Here is a 26,398-nt window from a genome sequence, read left to right on the forward strand (position 1 = left end):
CCCATCTCACCGACTACCCCACGGCAATTAATAAAAACTCAGCACCATTCTTGGTGCAGATACTAATGAACCCAGAACCTCTGAGATATTTACCACACAATAGTTGGATAGGCAAAGGCATATCATCCATAGTGGCAGCCCATGTAGCCACTATAATGCCTGTGAATTGAGAGGGCTCGGTGTGGGTCAGCAACGGGCACCCTCTCCTTCCCAATCATCAAAATTTCAGCTATATACACATTCCCGTGACGGTAATACATTGAATAGGTAAATGAATCAGGAAGTCGAAAGCTCACTGATTCATCATTCAGCATTCGCCTGTGAATCTGAGTCTCTGTGCACTGCAGGCACAATGATGTCACTACATCACACCTGTAGTATGGAGCCTCAGTACTCACACTGCACAGACCGGAGCAGTGCACCCGGGAACGGGGTTGGTTGAGTAGAGTGTGTGTGTGTTTTTTTTCTTAATATCAAGAATTATGGGGGCATCATATTAAGTGAAGGGCCTTTGGGGCTTTCATACTGAGTGGGCGGCCATTAAACTGTGTTGGGTGCTTTGATGGACTTTAATGGCCTCCATATTGAGTGCGTGTCCTCATTTTGTTTAGCAGGCTTTTGTGGCCATAATACTCTGAGGGGCTGTGGGGGCCATCATACTTTGTGGGTGCCATTATACTGTGTTGGAGCCTAATTCTGATCTATATGGGCATACAGGAGAACCATTTCCTGGTGATGAGTCAGATAGGGATAATTAAGTGAGAAATACAAATTTTTGGTCTACCTGGTGACTTGAATTGATATGGTGTTTTGTGACCAAAGGTAGACATCAGATGGTACGTTCTGAAGGAAAGCAAAGATATAATAGCAGTGGGAATTCAGATTCCAAGGTGAGATCATAGCAGAGACAAAGAGCAGAGAGTGGAGTAGAGAATGAGATCTTCTGAGGATCGGAGGTTGTGTGTAGGCAAGTACTGGGAGACTAGGTCACAGATGTATGGAGGAGACAGGTTGTGGGTGGCTTTGTATGTCATAGGTAGGGCTTTATACTGGAGTCTCTGGGTAATGGGTAACCAGTGAAGGGATTGCCAGAGGGGAGAGGCTGGGGAATAGCCAGGGACCAGGTGGATTAGTCAGGCAGCAGAGTTTAGTATAAATTGGAGAGGTGCGAGAGTGTTAGAACGAAGGCCACACAGAGCAGGAGTCGAGGCTGGATATGATGAGGGCATGCACTATGGATTTTTGCAGATTATTGAGTAAGGAATGTACGGATCCGGGAAATATTTTTGAGTTGGATTCGGCAGGAAGTGGAAAGGGCTTGGATATGTGGTTTGAAGGAGAGATCAGAGTCCAAGGTTACCCCGGGAAAGCTAGCTTGTGGGACTAGGGAGAATGAGCAGTCATTATGGTGAGATGTGATCTTGAGAGTAGAGCGGAAAGTTGATCTTCTTTGATGGCGGAGAAGCTGGTTTTGGAGGAGGAGGGCTGAGTAGATATGAGCAGGTGCTGGGGGGGTTGTCGGCCAAAGCTTTCTCTGATGTTATCAATCTTCTGCTTGAAGAATGAGGCAAATTCTTCAGCTGAGATGATGGGAGAGGGAGGATGTGCAGGGGGATGGAGGAGAGAATTGGAAGTGTTGAATAGCTGTTTAGGGTTGTGAGACAGGGAAGCTATGACAGATGAGAAGTATGTTTTTTTTGCTGCCGTGTGGACTTGAAAGTAGTGAGGGACTGTTTGATTGCGATGAAGTGGTCTTTGGAGTGGGATCTTTTCCATCTCCGCTAAGCAACTCTGGAAGCCCGCCTCAGTTCTTTAGTCAGGCTAGTGTACCAGGGTTGCCTGTTAATTTTGTGAGCTTTGGTATGTCTGAGAGGGGAAGCCGATTTGAGAGATGCAGATATAGTGGTTTACATAAAGCGGCAGCATCTGCATTGTGTAAGGAACTTATGTTTGCAAGAGGGAGAAGAGACTCGGAAAGTGAATGTAGATCAAGGTGTTTAAGATTTCTGCGAGGCTGTGCAGGTTTGTGGAGTGGGGATTGTGCACCTGGAGAGGAGAGGGAAGAAAATGTAAGTAGGTTGTGGTCAGAAGGAAGAAGAGGTGAGATAGGGAGGTTAGATAGGGAACAGAGGCGGGTGAAGATGAGGTCCAGAGTGTGGACATCTTTGTGCGTGTCTGTGGAGGACCATTGAGAGAGGCCGAAAGAGGAAGTGAGAGATAGAAGCTTAGAGGCAGCTGAGAGGGAAGTGTCAATGGGGATGTTGAAGTCACCCATGATGATAGTGGGGATGTCAGTGGAAGGGAAATGATAAGGACGATTCCTTATCTTAAACTAACAGGATTTAAGCAAGCAACTGTCTGGAGAGGAACTGGGACATGAGTTCTCCTACGAAGAACTGAAGATGAAATGCCGCAGCAAGGAGCGTGTAGCCCTCATTGAATGTACTTTGAGAGTACCTGTGAGGAGTCGTACAGATACACCTCAGCCAGTGAGGTACCATATTTTTCGCACTATTAGACGCACTGGACCATAGGAAGCACCTATAGAAAAAAAAATTTAAGCAAAAAATGTGGTCATGATGCACCGTTAAGGGAGATGGGGTCTGCTGCTGACACTGTTATAGGGGTAATGTCCCCCAATTCTGTTAATAACCCCCATCCTGGTATATATGGCCCCCTCCTTCCTGTTATACGTGGCCCTCATCCCCCTCCTGCTATGCATGGCATCCCTCCATCCTGGTATGCATTGCACCCCAATCCCCCATCCTGCATGGAACCCCAACAATCCCCATCCTGGTATGCATGGTACCCCTCATCCCCATCCTGGTATGCATGGCACCCCTCATCCCCATCCTGAGATGCATGGCACCCCTCATCCACTTCCTAGTATGCATGGCACCCCTCATCCCCATCCTGGAATGCATGGCACCCCTCATCCCCATCCTGGTATGCATGGCACCCCTCATCCCCATCCTGGTATGCATGGCACCCCTAATCCCCATCCTGGTATGCATGGCACCCCTCATCCCCATCCTGGTATGCATGGCACCCCTCATCCCCATCCTGGTATGCATGGCACCCCTCATCCCCATCCTGGTATGCATGGCACCCCTCATCCCCATCCTGGTATGCATGGCACCCCTCATCCCCATCCTGGTATGCATGGCACCCCTCATCCCTTTTCCTGGTATGCATGACACACCTCATCCCTTTTCCTGGTATGCATGGCACCCCTCATCCTGATATACATTGTACTCCTCATCCCTCTTCCTGGTCTGCATGGCCCCTCTTATCCCTCATCCTGGTATGCATGGCCCCTCTAATCCCTCATCCTGATATGCATGTCTCACCTCATCCTGGTATGCATGCCACCCCAATCCCCCATCCTGGTATGCATGCCACCCCAATCCCCCATCCTGGCATGCATGCCACCCCAATCCTCATCCTGGTATGCACAGCACCCCAATCCCCATTCTGGTATGCAATGCATGGCACTCCCATCCCCATCCTTGTAGGCATGGCACCCCTCATCCCCATCCTGGTATGCATGGCACCCCTCATCCCCATCCTGGTATGCATGGCACCCCTCATCCTGGTATGCATGGCACCCCTCATCCTGTTATGCATGGCACTCCTCATCCTGGTATGCATGACACCCCTCATCCCTTTTCCTGGTATGCATGGCACCCCTCATCCTGATATGCATGGCACCCCTCATCCCTTTTCCTGGTATGCATGGCACCCCTCATCCTGATATGCATGGCACCCCTCATCCCTATTCCTGGTATGCATGGCCCCTCTCATCCCTCATCCTGGTATGCATGGCCCCTCTAATCCCTCATCCTGATATGCATGTCTCATCCTGGTAGGCATGGCACCCCCTATCTCCATACTGGTAGGCATGGCACCCTAATCCCCATCCTGGTAAGTATGGCACTCCTCCATCCTGGTATGCATTGCACCCCAATCCCCCATCCTGGTATACATGGCACCCCAATCCATATCCCCATCCTGGTAAGCATGACACCCCTCATTCCTATCCTGGTATGCATGGCTCTCCAATCCCCATCCTGGTATGCCCTCACACGAGCAAACGAGCTGCCGGAATAGTCACTGCTCCCCACGCTGAGACTATTGACGTGACTATTCACGTCAGTGACTATTCACTCTCCTTAATAGCGCTCACAGTGTAGCCGCAGCGCGGCTCCTGCAGCGGTTTGACGATCACACGTGCCTGCTATTAAAGAGCATGAATATTCTCTACTCCCAACGCCCATGGGAGCGGGGAGTAGTGAATATTCATTCTCTTTAATAGCGGGCACACATGACCGTCGAGCCGCAGCTGTAGCCGTGCTGCGGCAACACTGAGCGCTATTTAGGAGAATAAATATTCACTTCTCCCCACATCCATGGGCGTGGGGAGCAGCGAATATTCATTTTCTTTAGCAGCGGGCACAGTGTAGTCTGCAGTAGGTGGCTCCTGCAGTAGGTGGCCCACTACGTTGCTGCTCCCCCAACAGACCCCACCAGCCACAGTGTATGTGTGTGTGTGTGTGTGTGTGTGTGTGTAGTACAGACCAAAAGTTTGGACACACCTTCTCATTTAAAGATTTTTCTGTATTTTCATGACTATGAAAATTGTACATTCACACTGAAGGCATCAAAACTATGAATTAACACATGTGGAATTATATACTTAACAAAAAAAAGTGTGAAACAACTGAAAATATGTCTTATATTCTAGGTTCTTCAAAGTAGCCACCTTTTGCTTTGATGACTGCTTTGCACACTCTTGGCATTCTCTTGATGAGCTTCAAGAAGTAGTCACTGGAAATGGTTTTTGACTTCACAGGTGTGCCCTGTCAGGTTTAATAAGTGGGATTTCTTGCCTTATAAATGGGGTTGGGACCATCAGTTGTGTTGTGCATACATCAGGTGAATACACAGCTGATAGTCCTACTGAATAGACTGTTAGCTGCTTTTTTCTTGCCATAATGCAAATTCTAAGTAAAGAAAAACGAATGCCCATCATTACTTTAAGAAATGAAGGTCAGTCAGTCCGAAAAATTGGGCAAACTTTGAAAGTGTCCCCAAGTGCAGTTGCAAAAACCATCAAGCGCTACAAAGAAACTGGCTCACATGAGGACCGCCCCAGGAAAGGAAGACCAAGAGTCACCTCTGCTTCTGAGGATAAGTTTATCCGAGTCACCAGCCTCAGAAATCACAGGTTAACAGCAGCTCAGATTAGAGACCAGGTCAATGCCACACAGAGTTCTAGCAGCAGACACATCTCTACAACAACTGTTGAGAGGAGACTTTGTGCAGCAGGCCTTCATGGTAAAATAGCTACTAGGAAACTGCTGCTAAGGACAGGCAACAAGCAGAAGAGACTTGTTTGGGCTAAAGAACACAAGGAATGGACATTAGACCAGTGGAAATCTGTGCTTTGGTCTGATGAGTCCAAATTTGAGATCTTTGGTTCCAACCACCGTGTCTTTGTGTGACGCAGAAAAGGTGAACGGATGGACTCTACATGCCTGGTTCCCACCGTGAAGCATGGAGGAAGAGGTGTGATGGTGTGGGGGTGCTTTGCTGGTGACACTGTTGGGGATTTATTCAAAATTGAAGGCGTACTGAACCAGCATGGCTACCACAGCATCTTGCAGCGGCATGCTATTCCATCCAGTTTGCTTTTAGTTGGACCATCATTTATTTTTCAACAGGACAGTGACCCCAAACACACCTCCAGGCTGTGTAATGGCTATTTGACCAAGAAGGAGAGTGATGGGGTGCTACGCCAGATGACCTGGCCTCCACAGTCACCAGACCTGAACCCAATCTAGATGGTTTGGAGTGAGCTGGACCGCAGAGTGAAGGCAAAAGGGCCAACAAGTGCTAAGCATCTCTGGGAACTCCTTCAAGATTGTTGGAAGACCATTTCCGGTGACTACCTCTTGAAGCTCATCAAGAGTGTGCAAAGCAGTCATCAAAGCAAAAAGTGGCTACTTTGAAGAACCTAGAATATAAGACATATTTTCAGTTGTTTCACACTTTTTTGTTAAGTATATAATTCCACATGTGTAAATTCATAGTTTTCATATATATACAGTACACACCAAAAGTTTGGACACACCTTCTCATTTAAAGATTTTTCTGTATTTTCATGACTATGAAAATTGTACATTCACACTGAAGGCATCAAAACTATGAATTAACACATGTGGAATTATATACTTAACAAAAAAGTGTGAAACTACTGAAAATATGTCTTATATTCTAGGTTCTTCAAAGTAGCCACCTTTTGCTTTGATGACTGCTTTGCACACTCTTGGCATTCTCTTGATGAGCTTCAAGAGGTAGTCACCGGAAATGGTCTTCCAACAATCTTGAAGGAGTTCCCAGAGATGCTTAGCACTTGTTGGCCCTTTTGCCTTCACTCTGCGGTCCAACTCACCCCAAACCATCTTTAATTGGGTTCAGGTCTGGTGACTGTGGAGGCTAGGTCATCTGGCGTAGCACCCCATCACTCTCCTTCTTGGTCAAATAGCCCTTACACAGCCTGGAGATGTGTTTGGGGTCATTGTCCTTTTGAAAAATAAATGATGGTCCAACTAAACGCAAACCGGATGGAATAGCATGCTGCTGCAAGATGCTGTGGTAGCCATGCTGGTTTAGTATGCCTTCAATTTTGAATAAATCCCCAACAGTGTCACCAGCAAAGCACCCCCACACCATCACACCTCCTCTTCCATGCTTCACGGTGGGAACCAGGCATGTAGAGTCCATCCGTTCACCTTTTCTGCGTCGCACAAAGACACGGTGGTTGGAACCAAAGATCTCAAATTTGGACTCATCAGACCAAAGCATAGATTTCCACTGGTCTAATGTCCATTCCTTGTGTTCTTTAGCCCAAACAATTCTCTTCTGCTTGTTGCCTGTCCTTAGCAGTGGTTTCCTAGCAGCTATTTTACCATGAAAGCCTGCTGCACAAAGTCTCCTCTTAGCAGTTGTTGTAGAGATGTGTCTGCTGCTAGAACTCTGTGTGGCATTGACCTGGTCTCTAATCTGAGCTGCTGTTAACCTGCGATTTCTGAGGCTGGTGACTCGGATAAACTTATCCTCAGAAGCAGAGGTGACTCTTGGTCTTCCTTCCCTGGGGCGGTCCTCATGTGAGACAGTTTCTTTGTAGCGCTTGATGGTTTTTGCAACTGTACTTGGGGACACTTTCAAAGTTTGCCCAATTTTTCGGACTGACCTTCATTTCTTAAAAGTAATGATGGCCACTCGTTTTTCTTTACTTGGCTGCTTTTTTCTTGCCATAATACAAACTCTAACAGTCTATTCAGTAGGACTATCAGCTGTGTATCCACCAGACTTCTGCACAACACAACTGATGGTCCCAACCCCATTTATAAGGCAAGAAATCCCACTTATTAAACCTGACAGGGCACACCTGTGAAGTGAAAACCATTTCCGGTGACTACCTCTTGAAGCTCATCAAGAGAATGCCAAGAGTGTGCAAAGCAGTCATCAAAGCAAAACGTGGCTACTTTGAAGAACCAAGAGTTGTGCTGTGTGGCAAGAGTTGTGCTGTGTGTGAAGAGAGCTCCTGGGAAGGGAGGAGAGCCAGGCGGAGGTGACCGAGCGGACCGGGAGGACCAGTAGGAGGCGACTGGAGGTACGAGCGCAAGAGAGCGCTGTGGCAGCGTGCAGTGCCGGCCAGCGGAGGGTGCCAGGTGGTGGTGACCAGGAGGTGATCAGGAGGACCGGTAAGAGGCGACCGGAGGGACAAGCGCGCTGTGATAGCGTGCAGCGTCCCTAGAGGAGGTGAGTGAGGGGCAGGAGGCCACGATAAGCGGCCCTACTGAACCCAAGTGTGTACTGTACTGTATTGTATTTGTATCTGTATTGTAATTGTATTGTATTCCCTAGTCCATATTTAATTGATTACCCCCCCGTCCATATTTAAATTGATTCCCCTGAACACCCCCGTCCATATTTAACTGATCCCTCTGACCACATTAAATTGACCCCCCCGTCCTCATTTAATTGATCCCCGACCACCCCCCGTCCATATTAAAGTCATCCCCCTGACCACATTTAAATGATTGACCCCCCCAGCCCATAATTGATTGATCCCCCTTGTCCTATTTAATAGATTCCCCTTGTCCACTTTTACTCATCCCCAGTCCCTATCTATTTGCCTTATCCCCCACCATATTTAATTAACCCCTGTCCATAATTAATTGATTGATTCCCCAGACCACAATTAATTATTTCCCCAGTCCATATTTATTGATATTATTGATACTTATTGATCCCCAGTCCTTAGTTAATTGACCCACCGTCCATACCTATTTATTTGCTTTACCCCCCATCCTATTTAATTAAACCCCCTGTCCATAATTAATTGATTGATTCCCTAGTCCACAATTAATTATTTCCCCAGTCCATACTTATTGATCCCAGTCCATAGTTAATTAACACACCGTCCATACTTAATTAATCCACCTGACCCACTCAGCTGATCCCCCGTCCATACTTAATTGATACTTAATTGATCCCCCGTCCATACTTAACTGATCCCGCGCCGATATCTAATCGATACACTTGCACATCCCTAATTGATCCCCGTCCATACACCTATATATAAATAATTGTGTTTTGTACTTGTACATATATACTGACTGTATCCCCATATTTAGAATGACGTCCATGTTGGCCGGAGCCGTGCAGTGTACATCTTGCGCAATGTATGCATTCCCTGAGCTACCGCTCAGGGATCCATACTGCTGCGAGAGATGTGAGCATATCGTGCACTTGGAAGCCCAAATCCTGGATCTAAGTGCTCAGATAGCGGTACTGAGGAGCATCGACAACATGGAACGGAGTTTACTGCTCACCGAGCAGACACTCAATGGGTCAACACTGGGGGTGGAGCTTAGTGGGGAAGCGCAGGCTGAACAGGCAGGGAGCTGGGTAACAGTTAGAAGGGATAGAGGGAAGAAGTATAGGAAGGCTGGTTCAGAACCGGCATTATTGGAGCACGACAGATCCTCTGACCGCCGGGGGAGTGTATGCTCCAGTAATGAGGGGGAGGGGGGAAGTGTAGGGCAGGCTAGACAGGTCCTGGTAGTGGGTGACTCTATTATTAGGGGGACAGACAGGGCAATCTGTCACAAAGACCGGGATCGCCGAACGGTGTGCTGCCTCCCTGGCGCTCGAGTCCGGCACATCGCGGATCGGGTTGACAGGTTACTGGGTGGGGCTGGCGAAGACCCAGCGGTCATGGTCCACATTGGCACCAATGACAAAGTGAGTGGTAGATGGAGGGTCCTTAAAAATGATTTCAGGGATCTAGGTAGGAAGCTTAGGGCAAGGACCTCCAAGGTAGTTTTCTCAGAAATACTACCAATCCCGCGAGCCACACAGGAGCGCCAACGGGAGGTTAGGGAGGTGAATAAGTGGCTAAAGAGTTGGTGCAAGGCAGAAGGGTTTGGGTTCATGGAGAACTGGGCCGACTTCGCTGTCGGCTACAGGCTCTACCGTAGGGACGGGCTGCACCTCAATGGGGAGGGTGCAGCGGTGCTGGGGAGGAAGATGGCTAATAGGTTGGAGGAGTTTTTAAACTAGAGACGGGGGGGGGGAAACCAAGGAAATAGGTGGGATGTGAGGCAAGCAAGGGGGAAGGGGAGAAGTGAATATAATGAGGGTGGAGAGGGGGGTGGGGATAGTACAGTTAGATCATTAGAGAAGAATAGGATGCTAAATAACCCCAAAGTTTTATCTTGCATGCTGACCAACGCAAGAAGCCTGACCAATAAGGCGGATGAGCTACGGGCGCTTATATCGGAGGAGAGGTATGACATCGTAGGTATAACAGAGACTTGGCTAGACGATAGCTACGACTGGGCGGTAAATTTAACAGATTATAGTTTATTTAGAAGGGACCGGAAACAGGGGAAGGGCGGAGGAGTCTGCTTATATGTAAGGTCACGTCTAAAGCCCAGACTAAGGGAAGATATAGGAGAGGGAGAAGAGGGGGTCGAGTCCATGTGGGTAGAGATAGAGGGGGCAAAAAATAATAATAAAATATTACTGGAGGTCGGCTATAAGCCACCTAATATAACAGAGGAGAATGAGAAACTGCTATTAGGACAAATAGACAAAGTAGCAAAACATAATGAGGTGATTGTAATGGGGGACTTCAACTACCCGGATATTGACTGGGAAACAGAAACCTGTAGATCGCAGAAAGGAAAAAGGTTCTTGACAAATATCAAGGATAATTATCTCTCCCAACTAGTGCAGGAACCAACGAGAGGGAAGGCCGTGTTGGACTTAATATTGACTAATAGGCCTGATAGAATAACTGAGGTACAGATAGGGGGGTACCTAGGTAATAGCGATCATAATATTAGCAATTTCAAAATGCCCTTCAGTAGGGTTATCAATAAGGGAACAACAAAAACATTAAACTTTAGGAGGGCGAAGTTTGATCAGCTGAAAGAAAACCTTCAACTTATAGACTGGGACAAAGTTCTTAATCAAGGAAATACGAATAGTAAATGGGAAACCTTCAAAAGAATTCTGAATACTCAGTGCGAGAGGTATATACCGTATGGGAATAAAAGGGCCAGAAATAAGAGGAAACCAATATGGTTGAACAAGAACGTAAAAGGGGCGTTAAATAGCAAAAAAGAGGCATTCAAGAGATTAAAACAGGAAAACAGTAAGGAGGCACTAATGTGTTACAAGGAAAAAACGAGAACCTGTAAAAAACAAATAAAAATAGCGAAGGAGGAAACAGAGAGACGTATTGCTAGGGAAAGTAGATCAAATCCCAAACTGTTCTTTACGTATATAAATAGTAAAAGGATTAAATCGAATAATATTGGACCGATAAAAAGTGATGAAGGCAAAATCATAGAGAAAGATGAGGATAAAGCTAATCTATTAAATAAATTTTTTTCGTCAACTTTCACAAAGGAAAAAGAACTAACAGGCGAAATAAGAAGTGACAAACTTAATCCTCCACTAAGTATGACAAATCTAACCCAAGCTGGGGTACAGAAACGCCTCAGTAACATTAAAATAAACGAATCACCAGGACCTGATGGCATACACCCACGGGTACTAAGGGAACTAAGTAATGTGATAGACAGACCGTTATATCTTATATTTAAGGACTCTGTTGAGACTGGGTCTGTACCACTTGATTGGCGACAGGCGAATGTAGTGCCAATATTCAAAAAGGGAGCGAAAAGTGACGCCGGAAACTATCGGCCGGTGAGTCTGACGTCCGTTGTGGGCAAAATTTTTGAAGGCTTTATTAATGAGGCAATCATGGAGCATCTTGATGCTAATAATCTATTAACCCCGAACCAACATGGATTCATGAGGAATCGCTCCTGCCAAACAAACCTGATTGACTTCTACGAGGAGGTTAGCTCTCGAGTAGATCAGGGGGAACCAGTGGATGTCGTGTATCTCGACTTCTCAAAAGCGTTCGATAGCGTGCCACATAATAGGTTGGTATACAAAATGAGAATGATGGGGCTGGGGGAAAATGTCTGCAAGTGGGTAGCTAACTGGCTAAAGGATAGAAGGCAGAGGGTGGTTATAAATGGAATATACTCAGATTGGGTAAGCGTCACTAGTGGGGTACCACAGGGGTCTGTACTAGGCCCAATGTTATTTAATATCTTTATTAACGACATAGTCAACGGGATAAATAGTAAAATATCAATATTTGCAGATGACACAAAGTTATGTAAAACAATTAATACAAAAGAGGATAGTGAAGACCTACAGAGGGATTTGGATAAGCTGGGTAGGTGGAGCATTAAATGGCAAATGAGGTTTAACGAGGAGAAATGTAAGGTCATACATATGGGAAGGAAAAATGGAAGTCACCAGTACTCACTGAATGGGAAATCATTGGGGAATTCAGAGATGGAGAAGGACTTGGGCATCCTGATTGATAGCAAACTAAATTGGAGTGCCCAAAGTCAGGCGGCTGCTGTAAGGGCAAACAGGGTAATGGGATGTATCAGAAGAGGTATAGCTGCAAAGGATGAGAACATTGTTCTTCCACTGTACAAAGCACTGGTCAGACCACACTTGGAATACTGTGCTCAGTTATGGGCCCCAATATATAGAAAGGATATAAATGAGCTTGAAAAGGTACAAAGGAGGGCAACAAAATTAATAAGGGGAATGGAGGGACTGCAATACCCAGAGAGGTTGGCAAAACTAGGACTATTCAGCCTGGAAAAGAGAAGGTTGAAGGGGGACATAATAAATGTGTATAAATATGTTAGGGGACAGTATAGAGACCTTGCCTGGGATTTGTTCAAAAGGAGGGATATTACGGTAACAAGAGGGCATTCACTAAGACTGGAAGAGAAAAGGTTTCAGCACCAGCATAGGAAGGGGTTCTTTACGGTAAGAGCAGTGAGAATATGGAATTCACTGAGTGAGGAGACGGTAATGTCGGATTCACTAAACCAGTTCAAGCGGGGACTGGATGCATTTCTAGATACCAGGCAGATTTCTGCATATACTTAAAAATAGAATAAAATAGTAGGTTGATACAGGGATTTATTCTGACTGCTGGTTTCAGAGTCGGGAGGGAATTTTTCCTCAGGTGAAGATTGGCTAAATCATTTGGGGTTTTTGCCCTCCTCTGGATCAACTTTAGCAATTACAGAACTAACAGGTCGAACTTGATGGACGCAAGTCTTTATTCGGCTTTACTAACTATGTAACCTAGAATATAAGACATATTTTCAGTTGTTTCACACTTTGTTAAGTATATAATTCCACATGTGTTAATTCATAGTTTTGATGCCTGCAGTGTGAATATACAATTTTCATAGTCATGAAAATACAGAAAAATCCTTAAATGAGAAGGTGTGTCCAAACTTTTGGTCTGTACTGTATATATACAGGGTGGGCCATTTATATGGATTCATCTAAATTAAATAGGAATGGTTGGTGATATCAACTTCCTGTTTGTGGCACATTAGTATATGGGAGAGGGAAAACTTTTCCAGATGGGTGGTGACCATGGTGGCCATTTTGAAGTCGGCCATTTTGGATCCAACTTTATTTTTTCAATAGGAAGAGGGTCATGTGACACATCAGACTTGTTCAGAATTTCATAAGAAAAAGAAAAAAGTTTATGACCACTTATAAAATGTGTTCAAATTGCTGCCCATTGTGTTGGATTGTCAATGCAACCCTCTTCCACTGATTGCAACACCGCAGATGAAATGCTGGCACAGGCTTCCAGTATCCGTTGTTTCAGATGCTCCACATCTCGTATCTTCACAGCATAGACAATTGCCTTTAGATGACCCCAAAGATAAAAGTCTATGGGGGTCAGATCTGGAGACCTTGGTGGCCATTCTACTGGCCCACGACAACCAATCCACTTTCCAGGAAACTGTTCATGCAGGAATGCTCGGACCTGACACCCATAATGTGGTGGTGCACCATCTTGTTGGAAAAACTCAGGGAACGTGCCATCTTCAGTACATAAAGAGGGCAACACATCATCATGTAGCAATTTCAGATATCCAGTGGCATTGAGGTTTCCATTGATGAAGAATGGCCCCACTATCTTTGTACCCCATATACCACACCATACCATCAAGATACGAGGTGAGCAGCATCTGAAACAACGGATACTGGAAGCCTGTGCTAGCATTTCTTCTGTGGTGTTGCGATCAGTGGAAGAGGGTTGCATTGACAATCCAACACAATGGGCAGCACTTTGAACACATTTTATAAGTGGTCATAAACTTGTAAAAAACTCATGAAAGAATAAAGTTACATTAAAACCAAGCACACCATTGTTTTTCTTATGAAAGTCTCAATAAGTTTGATGTGTCACATGACCCCCTTCCCATTGAAAAAAATAAAGTTGGATCCAAAATGACTGACTTCAAAATGGCCACCATGGTCACTACCCATCTGGAAAAGTTTCCCCCCTCCCATATACTAATGTGCCACAAACAGGAAGTTGATATCACCAACCATTCCCATTTAATTCAAGTGTATCCATATAAATGGTCCACCCTGTATATATTGCGTCTTATAAACGGTACTCGCAAATCAACTGGGAGCTGAGGTTACCCATATGGTCCCCATAGGGGATGTTTGGCCTACTTATAATGATTTGCTAGACTGTTGTAGCTTATAACAATAGTTAAGTACCGACACGTGTAACCGCTTCTTGACTCTGCATAATACAGAAGAAGCATCCATGAAGTGTTGTGCCTGCTATCTGATGTATATCAAGTTCTTGTAAAGTAAAGTTTATTTTTGGACTTTGGTCTCCCTCATTCATCTCCATACCATCTTGTCCGGGTTATATATATATGGTTATATTTATGTTTTATATTGGGATCTGTGATTTCAGTCTACTCCACTGTGTATAGGATGTCTATAGGATAATAGAGTATAGTAAAGTTGTTATGGACGTGACTCAACCAATATTGTGTAGTGAGTCTGTTGTTCCTATAGTGACGGATGTTTCTTGCTGCTAAAACTGATTTTTTTTTTTTCATGTTAAACTTTTTTTTAAACTTTTTTTAAACCACTCTCATTAGTGCGATCATACAACATACAAGCATCTGATTGCTCCGGTGATGCACTGTACTACTGTAGTGCCGTGTATCATCACTGCCTGTCAGTGTAATACTAACGGCCCCATACACATGAGATAAGTGTTAGCCGTCTGCCAAATGACCGTTCAGCCATCTCTCCCGACTCCCCCAATCACACAAATATTCCAGCTTTCCTGTGATCTGTATGAGAAGGTCGCCTCCAGACTCCTCTAGTCGAGGATTATCTACAGGAAGAACAAACGGATTAGCCTCTGAAATTCAGGATGCCAAATCCTTCTCTGCCCTGACATCATCTGTTAGGAGGCCCCCAAACACATTATATAGTCAACCAACTTTCATGCAGCTTTAGTCTGATGTGTATGGGGGCTTTAAAAAGTAACTTATTGGACGCTGCCTCTGGCCTGACCTAATAGACTTTTGTACATTACAGGCCCAGGCACCATTATTAGGCATTTATATATCGTAGTAACTAGGCGGCCCCATATTATCAAGACCTTGGGGGAGGAGGGACATTCAGCAAAACTCTACCAAAGCCATGTTTGTTTCTGTCAGCAGCAAGTGGTTAAACTGCCAGGGTTTTTGTTACAGCCGCACCTGTGCCATCCCTGCGGTGTACATCTATGTTCTGATGCCCAAAAGAGGTTTTTTGTTTTTCTTAAATATTTAACATATTAAAAATAAGAAAATGTCTTTTTGCATGTTTTTTTCTTTTTACAAGAATTGTTGATACCAATTTTCTTTTGATACATTTTAATATCTGCTTTATTTCTGGTGTTTTTCTTGCAATATAGGAAAGTCTAATGTCATCCTCATCATGAAGTAGTTATTTCTCATCTCACGTGTAATGAATATCTCCTGTAGTATTACTAATGCCGATTGCAGTGTCGGTAAATGAGACAAGAATTAGCGTTATGGAAGATGAGTCTATGAGAAACGTATTCAGCTGCAGACTCCAAGGAAGAAACTGCTTGTTGTCTGTGGCCTAAAATATATAGGTTTTATTAGTAGATGTAAAGAAGAAAACTAAATACTGTAATATAATAAATCTCCTCATATGTTTCCCCTTATTATCTCCAGTAATTGTATTATTACACAGGATTTTTATGATGTTACATCGGCTCATCGTCTTCTCATTCAGGTCTTTTATAGAAGAGAATTTTCCAGAGTTACCCATCAAAGATGGATATGGACAGAGACAAGATGGTGGAGAGGATATTACACCTCACCCTTGAGATCCTCTTCCGGCTTACTGGAGAGGTGAGAGATTCTGATGACGTCACATTACATCATTCTTATCTATGGGAATAACAGATGGACAGAACTGGATAGGTGAGGCCTCTGGAAATGTCTGGAGGGAGATTTATTAATGTGTCTCTCCATCACCAGGATTATACAGTAGTGAAGAAGACCTCTAGTGAGCGCTGTCAGGACCCTGTGTCTGAGAGATGGGGAAGACCCCTGAGCCCAATCACAGGGCCTCCACCTCAACCCCTGATACATGAGGACATCAATGACCAGAAGATCCTAGAACTCACCTACAAGATGATTGAGCTGCTGACTGGAGAGGTGACACTGCTGGGAATGCTGGGACATTATACAGTAACACTATTAAGGATTGGGGGATGACGCCATCATTGTATGTGTCAGGTTCCTATAAGGTGTCAGGATGTCGCCATCTATTTCTCCATGGAGGAGTGGGAGTATTTAGAAGGACACAAAGATTTGTACAAGGACGTCATGATGGAGGTTCCCCAGTCCCTCACATCACCAGGTAATAGACAGGACTAAATACACACGGCCTATAATTATCTGTATGTAAAGAATGAATTCAGTCCCTGTATGTGTTCCCTCCAGATCTATCCAGTAAGAGGACAACACCAGAGAGATGTCCCCATCCCCTTCTTCCACAGGACTGTAAACAAGAAGATCCCAATGTTCCTCAGGATCATCAGGTAGATGGAGAGAAGGTGTCATGAGATCTCCCCTATGATGTGTAGACGGCTGTGAAGGTCTTGTGCTCAGTCTTGTTTTAGCCACCAGTATTATATGTTTTATACTAGTGTAATGAGAGCGGTGGAGATGGCAGGATTAGAGCTGATCATAGATGGGACTTCTCCATCAGTCTGTGACTTTTACAATATTTGTTTCAGGGTGAAGATCTGACCCATATTAATACTACAGAGACATATGTGAGGGGTGATGAGTGGTGTAAAGAGGAGATTCCTACATATGACTACCCAGGTGAGTAGTAACCACTAAATGAAGAGAAGTCACAGATTCTTCTCAGTCACCAGCTGTGGCTGCTTTATCGGTGGTGGAGTCCGGCCGTATCACAATCGTGTGATCACCATTTTGCCGCTGCAGCATAACATTCACCTCCATCTGAAAATGTTCAAATGACTTTGTGAATTGTGAAATCCCTTTTCTGTAGAACTTACAACCTGAAGGATCCACCTACCCCCTGGGATTAGGAGACGCTGACCGTTACCTGCCCAGATCTGTAAACTATAAAGCCAAATGTCAGCGTACGTAGAATGTGCTGACAAGTTAGAAAATCACTTGAAGAAAAATATTATGATCGGACTGTAAGAGAAAGCGGAGGGTAATGATGCAATAACAGCAGAGTTTCCTTTTATCTAAACTTTAAAATTTATTTTAAATCTAACTTCAAACAGGATTGTGATAAACTATACAAAAAAAACTACACCTGCGCCATGATATATCTCTAAGCTGTGCGCGGCTGATGGCTGTAATATACATTTATTCACGCCTGCAGGAGATGTGTTGGCTCCAGCCCTGGTTTCATGGATTCACTCCACGTCATAAATTCCATTATGTTTTCGATCCTAAGAAATTCAGATTACTGCACAATCTCTCCTGAAATGGGGGCGCTAATACTTTCTCTAAACTCCAGTTTAGTGTTGGAGGTCTCCCTCCAAACATACGTTGTTGTTGGGGATCTAACATAGAATGCTTTTTTTTTTTTTTTTAACAGGTGGTGGTGGGATCGGCCGGCCTCACTTATGTGAGACTCTAATACCCTGGTAGTCTTTGAAAAAAGATCTCCATTGCTTTTTCAAAATGTCCGAGATCTAAATTTAAGACACCTCAGTTCTGCACTATTATAAAAAGTTCTCTTTGAATATCTATTTTTTTCTTCTTGAATCTCATCTGATAGAAAATATTGTCCCTTATAATGGCAATCTAAACTAAGAGCCACCGAGCCCCATACTCTAATTACCCCAGAGAGGTTTCACCACTAGTTACTCATTTATTACTGATGGAGACTGTTGAGTTTGATCATTTCAGTAGATGTGTTATTGTCTATAGTCACAGTTTTTGACTACAGTAGTTGGTGCCCAAAATATTCTGATTTAATCCCTTCCCGCAGCCAGTTTTGTGTTGTTAATTAGGTCTCATTTTTCAGATCTGACGTGTGTCACTTTATGTGGTGATAACTTTGAGATTCTTCACAAATGATAATAGGAAACAAATGGACCTTACAAATAATATTCCAACTTCTCTTGAATCTGACAATCCCCTATATACGGTTGTACACTACTGCCTGGGCACATGGCAGGTTAAGAAGGGAAGGAGCGCCATTTAGCTATTTGAATGCAGATCTTGCTGGAATAGTTTACAGACACAATGTATTGGGGGCACTGTTCATGGTCACCTGACATCTAAAAAGATGGCTACCACGAACAGGCTTGGCGCTATCTACTTCATTTTCTAGATCCCAGGGATTGTCTTGCTCATCACCATTTAACCCCTCTACATGGATCTGGACTTACACAGAGACCCCTAGGCTTGGGCCATGGTGTTACCTGATGTTCTGTGGTGTGAGATGGCAAGAAGAATAGTCAGATAGCCGGGTCAGAACATGGAGGTCAGAGAAAATACAAAATCAGAAGACACAAGAGTATTCAGTAAACGGGCCGGGATCACAACAGGAAACAAATACACAAGCCGGGAGCTGAGCACAGAGGACTGAACCAGAGGAGAACAAGGCTGTATCTGGCAGCTTCTGGCAATATGCTTCCAGCTTTAGTAGGGCGTGGTGTTTTCCAATTGGCTGAAGTAGATTACTTCAGCTGGACAGCTCACACACCCATATTGCCAGACAGGATGATTCAACAGGTCCCAGGCACCCTAATCTTAGTGGCTGGACAGAGCCTGCACCGCCCAGAGCTTCTGGTTCTGACGTCTCCTCCATCACCAGCGCCACATGCAGGATGAATAAGGCGGCTCCTGGTGACAGAAGCCGACGTCGCAGGAGCAGATCCCAGAGGAGATGGGACAAACCATTTGCAGAAGCCGTAATATGACAAAATGTCAGAAAACCAAAGCAGTAGAAATCCCCATAAAGTGACTTCATTTTGGAAATTATAACTCTCCGTGAATTAATCTATAGGAGTTTTGATTATTTTGACTCCATAGGCACTTTCTGAAAATTAGCACGCAGTGGACGTTGGAGAGAAAAAATTGCACATTGGCCATTTTTTACCAAACGCATAGTGCCCAGATTGAGCTCCAGGAGACACACACCTTAAATTAAGTGGGTTCCTCTCACTATAGTAATGCCAAATACATGGATGCTAAATGTTGTTTGGACGCAGAAGCGAGGGGGGATTTGACTTCGGGAGAGCGGATTTTGCTGGATTGGTTTATGGAAGCCATGTTGATTCTCAAGAGCCTTTGAGAATCTAATAATGTGGAATCCTCTGTTTGACTTGAGTGGGGGCTTGTTTTTTGTGAGATGAGTAGAAGTGTTTATTGGTATCATTTTTCCCTACATAACATTGTTTGATGGCTTCTTATTCCATATTTTGGAAACAGAATGAGCAAACAGTTGGACACCACGCTCTACTGGTTCATCCTATGAGGTTTTCTATTAGACTGTGAACTGTCATTCTGTCAATAACTTGCCATTTCTACAGACATTTTAAGTACAATTATCACAAGAATCCCACTGAAAAATACCACTTCTAAATGAATCTAAACAAACACATCATAGAATCATAGAATCATAGAATCATAGAATGGTAGAGTTGGAGGGGACCTCCTGGGTCATCTGGTCCAACCCCCTGCTCAAAGCAGGATTCACTAAATCATCTCAGACAGATGTCTGTCCAGCCTCTGTTTGAAGACGTCCATTGAAGGGGAACTCACCACCTCTCGTGGCAGCCTGTTCCACTCATTAATCACCCTAACTGTCAAAAAGTTTTTTCTAATATCTAATCTGTGTCTCCTCCCATTTAGTTTCATCCCATTGCTTCTAGTCTTTCCTTGTGCAAATGAGAATAAAGATGATCCTTCTACAATGTGACAGCCCTTGACATATTTGTAGACAGCTATTAAGTCTCCTCTCAGTCTTCTTTTTTGCAAGCTAAACATTCCCAAATCCTGCAACCGTTCCTCATAGGACATGGTTTGCAGACCAGTCACCATTCTGGTCGCTCTTCTCTGAACTTGCTCCAGTTTGTCTATGTCTTTTTTAAAATGTGGTGCCCAAAACTGTACACAGTATTCCAGATGAGGTCTGACCAAAGAGGAGTAAAGACCGATAATGACTTCACGTGATCTAGACTGTATGCTTCTGTTAATACATCCCAGAATTGTATTTGCCTTTTTTTCTGCTGCATCACACTGTTGACTCATGTTCAGTCTATGATCTATTAGTATACCTAAGTCTTTTTCACATGTACTGTTGCTTAGCTCTATTCCTCCCATTCTGTATATGCTTTTTTCATTTTTATTGCCCAGATGTAGGACTTTGCATTTTTCCCTGTTAAAAACCATTTTGTTAGTTACTGCCCACTGCTCCAGTTTATTTAGGTCTTTTTGAAGCCTCTCTCTCTCTTCTCTAGTATTAGCTATCCCTCCTAGCTTTGTGTCATCAGCAAATTTAATCAGTTTACCCTCAATTCCTTCATCTAAATCATTGATAAAGATGTTGAACAATACAGGTCCCAGGACGGAGCCCTGTGGTACCCCACTTGAGACATTCATCCAGCTGGATGTGAAGCCATTTACAACCACCCTTTGAGTCCGATCACTAAGCCAGTTATGAATCCACCTAACAGTTGCCTGGTCCATTGCATACTTGGTCATTTTTTCAATAAGGATGGTGTGAGATACTTTGTCAAATGCTTTGCTGAAGTCAAGATATACTATATCTACAGCATTTCCCTGATCCACCCAGTCAGTGATTCTGTCATAGAAGGAAATTAAGTTAGTCTGACATGACTTGTTAGTTACAAACCCATGCTGACTCTGGTTAATCACTTCATTCTTATCCAGGTACTTACATACATGTTGTTTAATAATTTGTTCAAAGATCTTTCCTGGTATAGAAGTCAGACTCACTGGCCTATAGTTCCCTGGGTCCACCTTCTTCCCCTTTTTGAAGATAGGAACAACATTTGCTCTTCTCCAGTCTTCTGGGACTTCTCCTGTTCTCCAAGAATTTTCAAAGATTATGGAGAGTGGTTCTAAAATTTCTTCTACGATCTCCTTCAGTACTCTGGGGTGTAATTCATCTGGACCTGGAGACTTGAACTCATTTATGTTAGCAAAATATTCCCTCACAATCTTTCTGTTTACAGATAACTTTGATTCTTCTATTCCTTTAAAAGGACAGTGAAGATCAGTTGATGTTCCATTTTCTTTCTGAGAGAAAACAGATGCAAAATAGGAATTAAAAAGTTTGGCCTTCTCAACATCCTCTCTTACCATTTCTCCATTTTCATCCTGTAAAAATCCTATAGCATCTTTGACTTTTCTTTTACTTTTGACATACCCCCAAAATCCTTTTTTATTGCTTTTGACATCTCTTGCAAGCCTTAATTCATTGTCAGCTTTAGCTAACCTGATACATGCCCTGCAGGATCTGCAGACTGCATTATAATCTTCTTTAGATATGCCTCCCTCTTTCCATTTAATAAACATTTCTTTCTTTCTTTTTAGCATGTGTTTAAGTTCTGTGTTCATCCATCCTGGTTTCCTTAAATGCTTCCCATTCTTCCTACTTTTCGGGATTGTTAACGATTGTGCTTTGAGAATCTCATTTTTAAAAATTTCCCATCCTTCCTGGACATTTTTGTCCTTAAGGACATCCAGCCATTGGATCCCTCCTATTCTCTTTCTGAGTCTCTTAAAATCTGCCTTTCTAAAATCTAACCTTGAAGTTTGAGTTTTCACATGTCTTCCTCCTCTAGTTATCCAAAATTCTATAATAGCATGATCGCTGCCTCCTAGGGTCCCAGCCACCTTTACCTCGTCAACCATTTCCTCCCTGTTTATAAGGATTAGATCCAAAGTAGCAGATCCCCTTGTTTTCTCCCCTACCTTTTGGAAGATAAAGTTGTCAGCAAGAGAGGATAAGAATTTGCTTGACCTGTTAGTTTTACTTGAGAGAGATTCCCAACAAATGTCTGGATAGTTGAAATCTCCCATGACCACTACGTCATATTTTTTTGAGAACTTGGTCATTTGATACATAAAGAGTTCATCCATATCTTCAGCTTGCCCAGGTGGCCTGTAGTAAATGCCTACAATGGTGTCCTTTCCGTTGTTCTCTCCTTGTATTCTTACCCAAACAGTTTCCACAGAACTCCCAGTCTCTGAAGCTTCAATCTCTGTGCAGATATACGCTTTTCTAACATACAATGCGACACCTCCTCCTCGTTTATCAAGTCTGTTTCTTGCAAATAAGTTGTATCCTTTTAGCCTTTTATTCCAATCATGTGTATCGTCCCACCAAGTTTCAGTGATTCCAATGACATCATATTTCTTTTCCTGCATTAGTAGTTCCAATTCTCCTTGTTTGTTGCCCATGCTTTGTGCATTTGTATAAAAACATTTTAGTTTGTGATTGGTTTCTCTTCCTCCCATATTTTTATTATTTAAATTGTTTTGTCTTTGTTCTTCCTTTCCACTTCCAGTAGCAGAGATCTCAATAGTATTTGTCAGCTGTATGGCTTTTTCTGGCCTTTTGCTTCCCTTCCCACATTGTTCTAGTTTAAAGCTCTTCTGATGAGTGTAGCAAGGCGACTTCCAAATACATGTTTTCCAGTCTTCGTAAGGTGCACCCCATCTCTAGCAAGTAGTCCATCGTATAGGTAATTCATTCCGTGATCCAGAAATCCAAATCCTTCTTGACGGCACCATCGACGTAGCCAGTTGTTCACTTGTAGAATCTTATTCCACCTCATTGTTCCATGGCCATCCACTGGGAGGATGGATGAGAAGACCACCTGCGCTCCCAATTCTTTCACTTTCTTGCCTAAGTCTTCAAAGTCACTGCAGATGGTTTCCAGGTCCTTTCTTGCGGTGTCATTTGTCCCCACATGTATTAGCAGGAATGGGTAGTGATCTGTAGGTCTGAAGAGTCTTGATATCCTGTCAGACACATCTTTAATTTTTGCTCCTGGAAGACAGCACATTTCTCTTGAGGTTATGTCTGGTCTGCAGATAGCGGCCTCTGTTCCTCTTAACAGGGAATCCCCCATGACCACCACTCTCCGTTTTTTCTTCACAACATTCTTCTTTCTCCATCCAGGAGGATTCTGAGGGCTTACAATGTTATTCATTGCTGGCAAAGTCTTATTTTGCTGTATTTCTTCATGGTTCTCCTGCGTGAGAGCCTGGTACTGGTTCCTGAGCAGTATGGGTGCTGACTGCCTCTCTATCCTCCTGCTTCTGTGGGTCACATGCTTCCATTCCTCTGTTTCCTCAGGTGCAGTTCGAATTTCTTCTCTTTCTGAATCATGAAGAGATAATTCTGCTCTGTCTAAGAACTCTTCACCTTCCTTAATGATTTTCAAGGTAGTCAACCTCTCTTCTAGATTTCGCAACTTTTCCTCCAACAGGGACACGAGCTTGCATTTCTGGCATGTGAAGTTTGGCTTTTCCACTGGCAAGTCTGTGAACATGTAGCAGGATATGCAGCTCACCAAATGGCTCATGGACTCTTCCATGTTCTTACTGTTAATGTTCTGAAAACAGTGAAACAAGCTTAAAAAAAAAAGCTTCAAAATGCGCGCGCCGGTAGGCGCGCGGTTTACCGATGTCCTCTTTTCAGCTCCAACAGCCAAAATCCAGTGTTCTTGGAGCTCGCGGAGACTCTTCACTTACCCCAAAATGCAGTGGGAATATGCAAATTATCTCCTCAGGACTCCTCCCCTCCTCCTCCCCTGGCACAAATCTAAAAAATAGAGGAATATTTAAAATCCTCTATTTTTTAGATTTGTGTCTAATAAAATTGATTTTTAAACTTGAGCATATATCTCTTCATTTCCCTGGATTAGCATGTAGCCCAGGGATCTGATTGTTTAGACATTTTAAGTAGAAATGTTAAAAAATATCAATTTCAAGGATATTTTATTCAAAATTAATAATTGTTTTTTTCTTGGCAGATGACTGTACCAGAAGATCAGATGGACAGGAGATCTTTAAATTGGATGATCTTGAGATCCCACAGGATACAATTGAAGTGAATACCATTACTTCTTCTATGAAACAGGTCCTATCTTCTGATTCATTACCGACTACTAAGGAAAATCAAAATAAAATAAGCATTAAAAAGCAAACTGCTCCTAAAGGAAAGAAGTCATTTTCACATTCAGAAAATGGAAACAGTTTTACTCTCAAAAAGTCTATTCTTAAACATCAAAACATACACACAATGGATAATAGATTTTTTTATTCCAAACGTGGAAAATGTTTTAACCAGAAATCAGTTTTTGTTAATCACCAGAGAACCCACAAGGGCGAGAAGCCTTTTTCATGTTCAGAATGTGGGAAATGTTTCAACCGGAAAACACCTCTTAATATCCACCAGAGAACCCACACAGGGGAGAAGCCTTTTTCATGTTCAGAATGTGGGAAATGTTGTAACATTAAATCAGATCTGGTTCGTCACCAGAGAACCCACACAGGGGAGAAGCCTTTTTCATGTTCAGAATGTGGGAAATGTTTTAACCTTAAATCAGATCTTGTTAGTCACCAAAGAACCCACACAGGGGAGAAGCCTTTTTCTTGTTCAGAATGTGGGAAATGTTTTAACCAAAAATCAGTTTTGATTAAGCATCAGAGAACTCACACAGGGGAGAAGCCTTTTTCCTGTTCAGAATGTGGGAAATGTTTTACCCAGAAATCAAATCTTGTTAATCACCAAAGAATTCACACAGGGGAGAAGCCTTTTTCATGTTTAGAATGTGGGAAATGTTTTAACCATAAATCACATCTTAATAAACACCAGAGAACCCACACAGGGGAGAAGCCTTTTTCATGTTTAGAATGTGGGAAATGTTTTAACCATAAATCACATCTTAATAAACACCAGAGAACCCACACAGGGGAGAAGCCTTTTTCATGTTCAGAATGTGGGAAATGTTTTAATCGTAAAATCAATCTTGAAAACCACCAGAGAACCCACACAGGGGAGAAGCCTTTTTCATGTTCAGAATGTGGGAAATGTTTTAACCATAAATCATATTTTAATAAACACAAAAGAACTCACACAGGGGAGAAGCCATTTTCATGTTCAGAATGTGGGAAATGTTTTAACCATAAATCAGCTTTGGTAAAGCACCAGAGAACTCACACAGGGGAGAAGCCTTTTTTCTAATCTTTTTTTTTTTTTTTTTTTAATCCAATAAATTTTTGAGATTTTTTTCATTAGGTTTTTTTTTTTTTTTTTTTACAAAACAAGAAACCGGTACATACAATAATAAAATAACATACCATAGGGATGACATATGCATCTCTCCTATATATCCTTTCAGCTTGCCCATTACCGTCTGATAACTTGCAATTACTATATCTTACAATTAACATTCTACGTTCTTGAAATCTCTTCTATAACCATAATATTGTAATAAACATTATAATCCTATACACATATAGGTGTGCTATATTATCCATACCACATGTTAAGGAATTCCAATACACATTACAATGAAACATTAGACCTCGCCAATACCCCCCTCCCCCATAAGTCATTGTCTCTCCAACAATAACCCCCTTGATGGCATTCCAGGTGTATCCAACCATAAGCCCCATATTTTCTCTAATTTATTCATTCAGTTTTGTTTTTTATATACCCCTTTTTCTAATCTGATAATATTATTTACCCTGTTTTTGCGTTCACTAATTTCTGGAGGTGAGGGGTTAATCCATTTGGATGCAATATGTTTCCTAGTTTTAAATAAAATATGTGAAATGCCTATTGAAATTGGGTTAAATTCCATATCATCCTCTAATATACCTAATAGGCATTTTTTGGGTCTGGTTGAATATCTATTTTATATACCCTCTGTATAATAGACAGAACTCCTTTCCAGTATTTACCTATCTCCCGGCATTCCCATAGCGGATGTAATAGGCCCGCAGCATCCATGTTACATCTTGGACATTCAGCAGCAGTCCGGTATCCTATGTTACATAGGAATCTAGACGTCTTATATTTCCTATGTATTAATATGATCTGGGAGAATCTCTGAGCCTCATTTGCAGATAATTGGGGAACCAGTTCTAATACCGCTCCCCATTGATCCTCAGAAATTGGACCTATATCTCCATCCATTTTTGTCTAGCTGGAGAAGGAAATATTTTTAAATAATTATCAAGAAGGACTCAGTAAATATCAGAAATACGACCCTTAGGATTTCCCTTCTCTAATACCAACTTAACAAAAGTATTATTTTCTACCCAAAAGGGCGTCCATCTTGATTGTGCATTAAATGAATGCCGAAACT

General features: G+C 43.0%; 1 protein-coding gene across 1 annotated transcript; it reads left to right on the forward strand.

Annotated features, from left to right (window-relative positions):
- Positions 1 to 833: 833 nt before the first annotated feature.
- Positions 834 to 25,356, forward strand: LOC141219401 (uncharacterized). Its single transcript, XM_073666119.1, has 7 exons — positions 834 to 890; positions 2,340 to 2,489; positions 16,023 to 16,202; positions 16,284 to 16,407; positions 16,491 to 16,588; positions 16,787 to 16,877; positions 24,056 to 25,356. The coding sequence occupies exons 1-7, from the start codon at positions 834 to 836 to the stop codon at positions 25,267 to 25,269; spliced, it is 1,914 nt and encodes a 637-aa protein (XP_073522220.1). The 3' UTR covers positions 25,270 to 25,356.
- Positions 25,357 to 26,398: the final 1,042 nt, after the last annotated feature.

Source organism: Phyllobates terribilis, unplaced genomic scaffold (genome assembly GCF_046119375.1).
Source record: "Phyllobates terribilis strain yellow unplaced genomic scaffold, ASM4611937v1 Scaffold_268__1_contigs__length_2594270, whole genome shotgun sequence".
NCBI classification, from domain to species: Eukaryota; Metazoa; Chordata; class Amphibia; order Anura; family Dendrobatidae; genus Phyllobates; species Phyllobates terribilis.

What these genes read in the sequence shown, in the direction of transcription:
- LOC141219401 (XM_073666119.1), top strand. Translation starts at nt 834, where the DNA reads ATGGTACGTTCTGAAGGAAAGCAAAGATATAATAGCAGTGGGAATTCA. An exon ending in GTGGGAATTCAGATTCCAAG is followed by an intron (nt 891 to 2,339) that starts GTGAGATCATAG and finishes TTAAACTAACAG; the next exon opens with GATTTAAGCAAGCAACTGTC. An exon ending in TTGAGCTGCTGACTGGAGAG is followed by an intron (nt 16,203 to 16,283) that starts GTGACACTGCTG and finishes TGTATGTGTCAG; the next exon opens with GTTCCTATAAGGTGTCAGGA.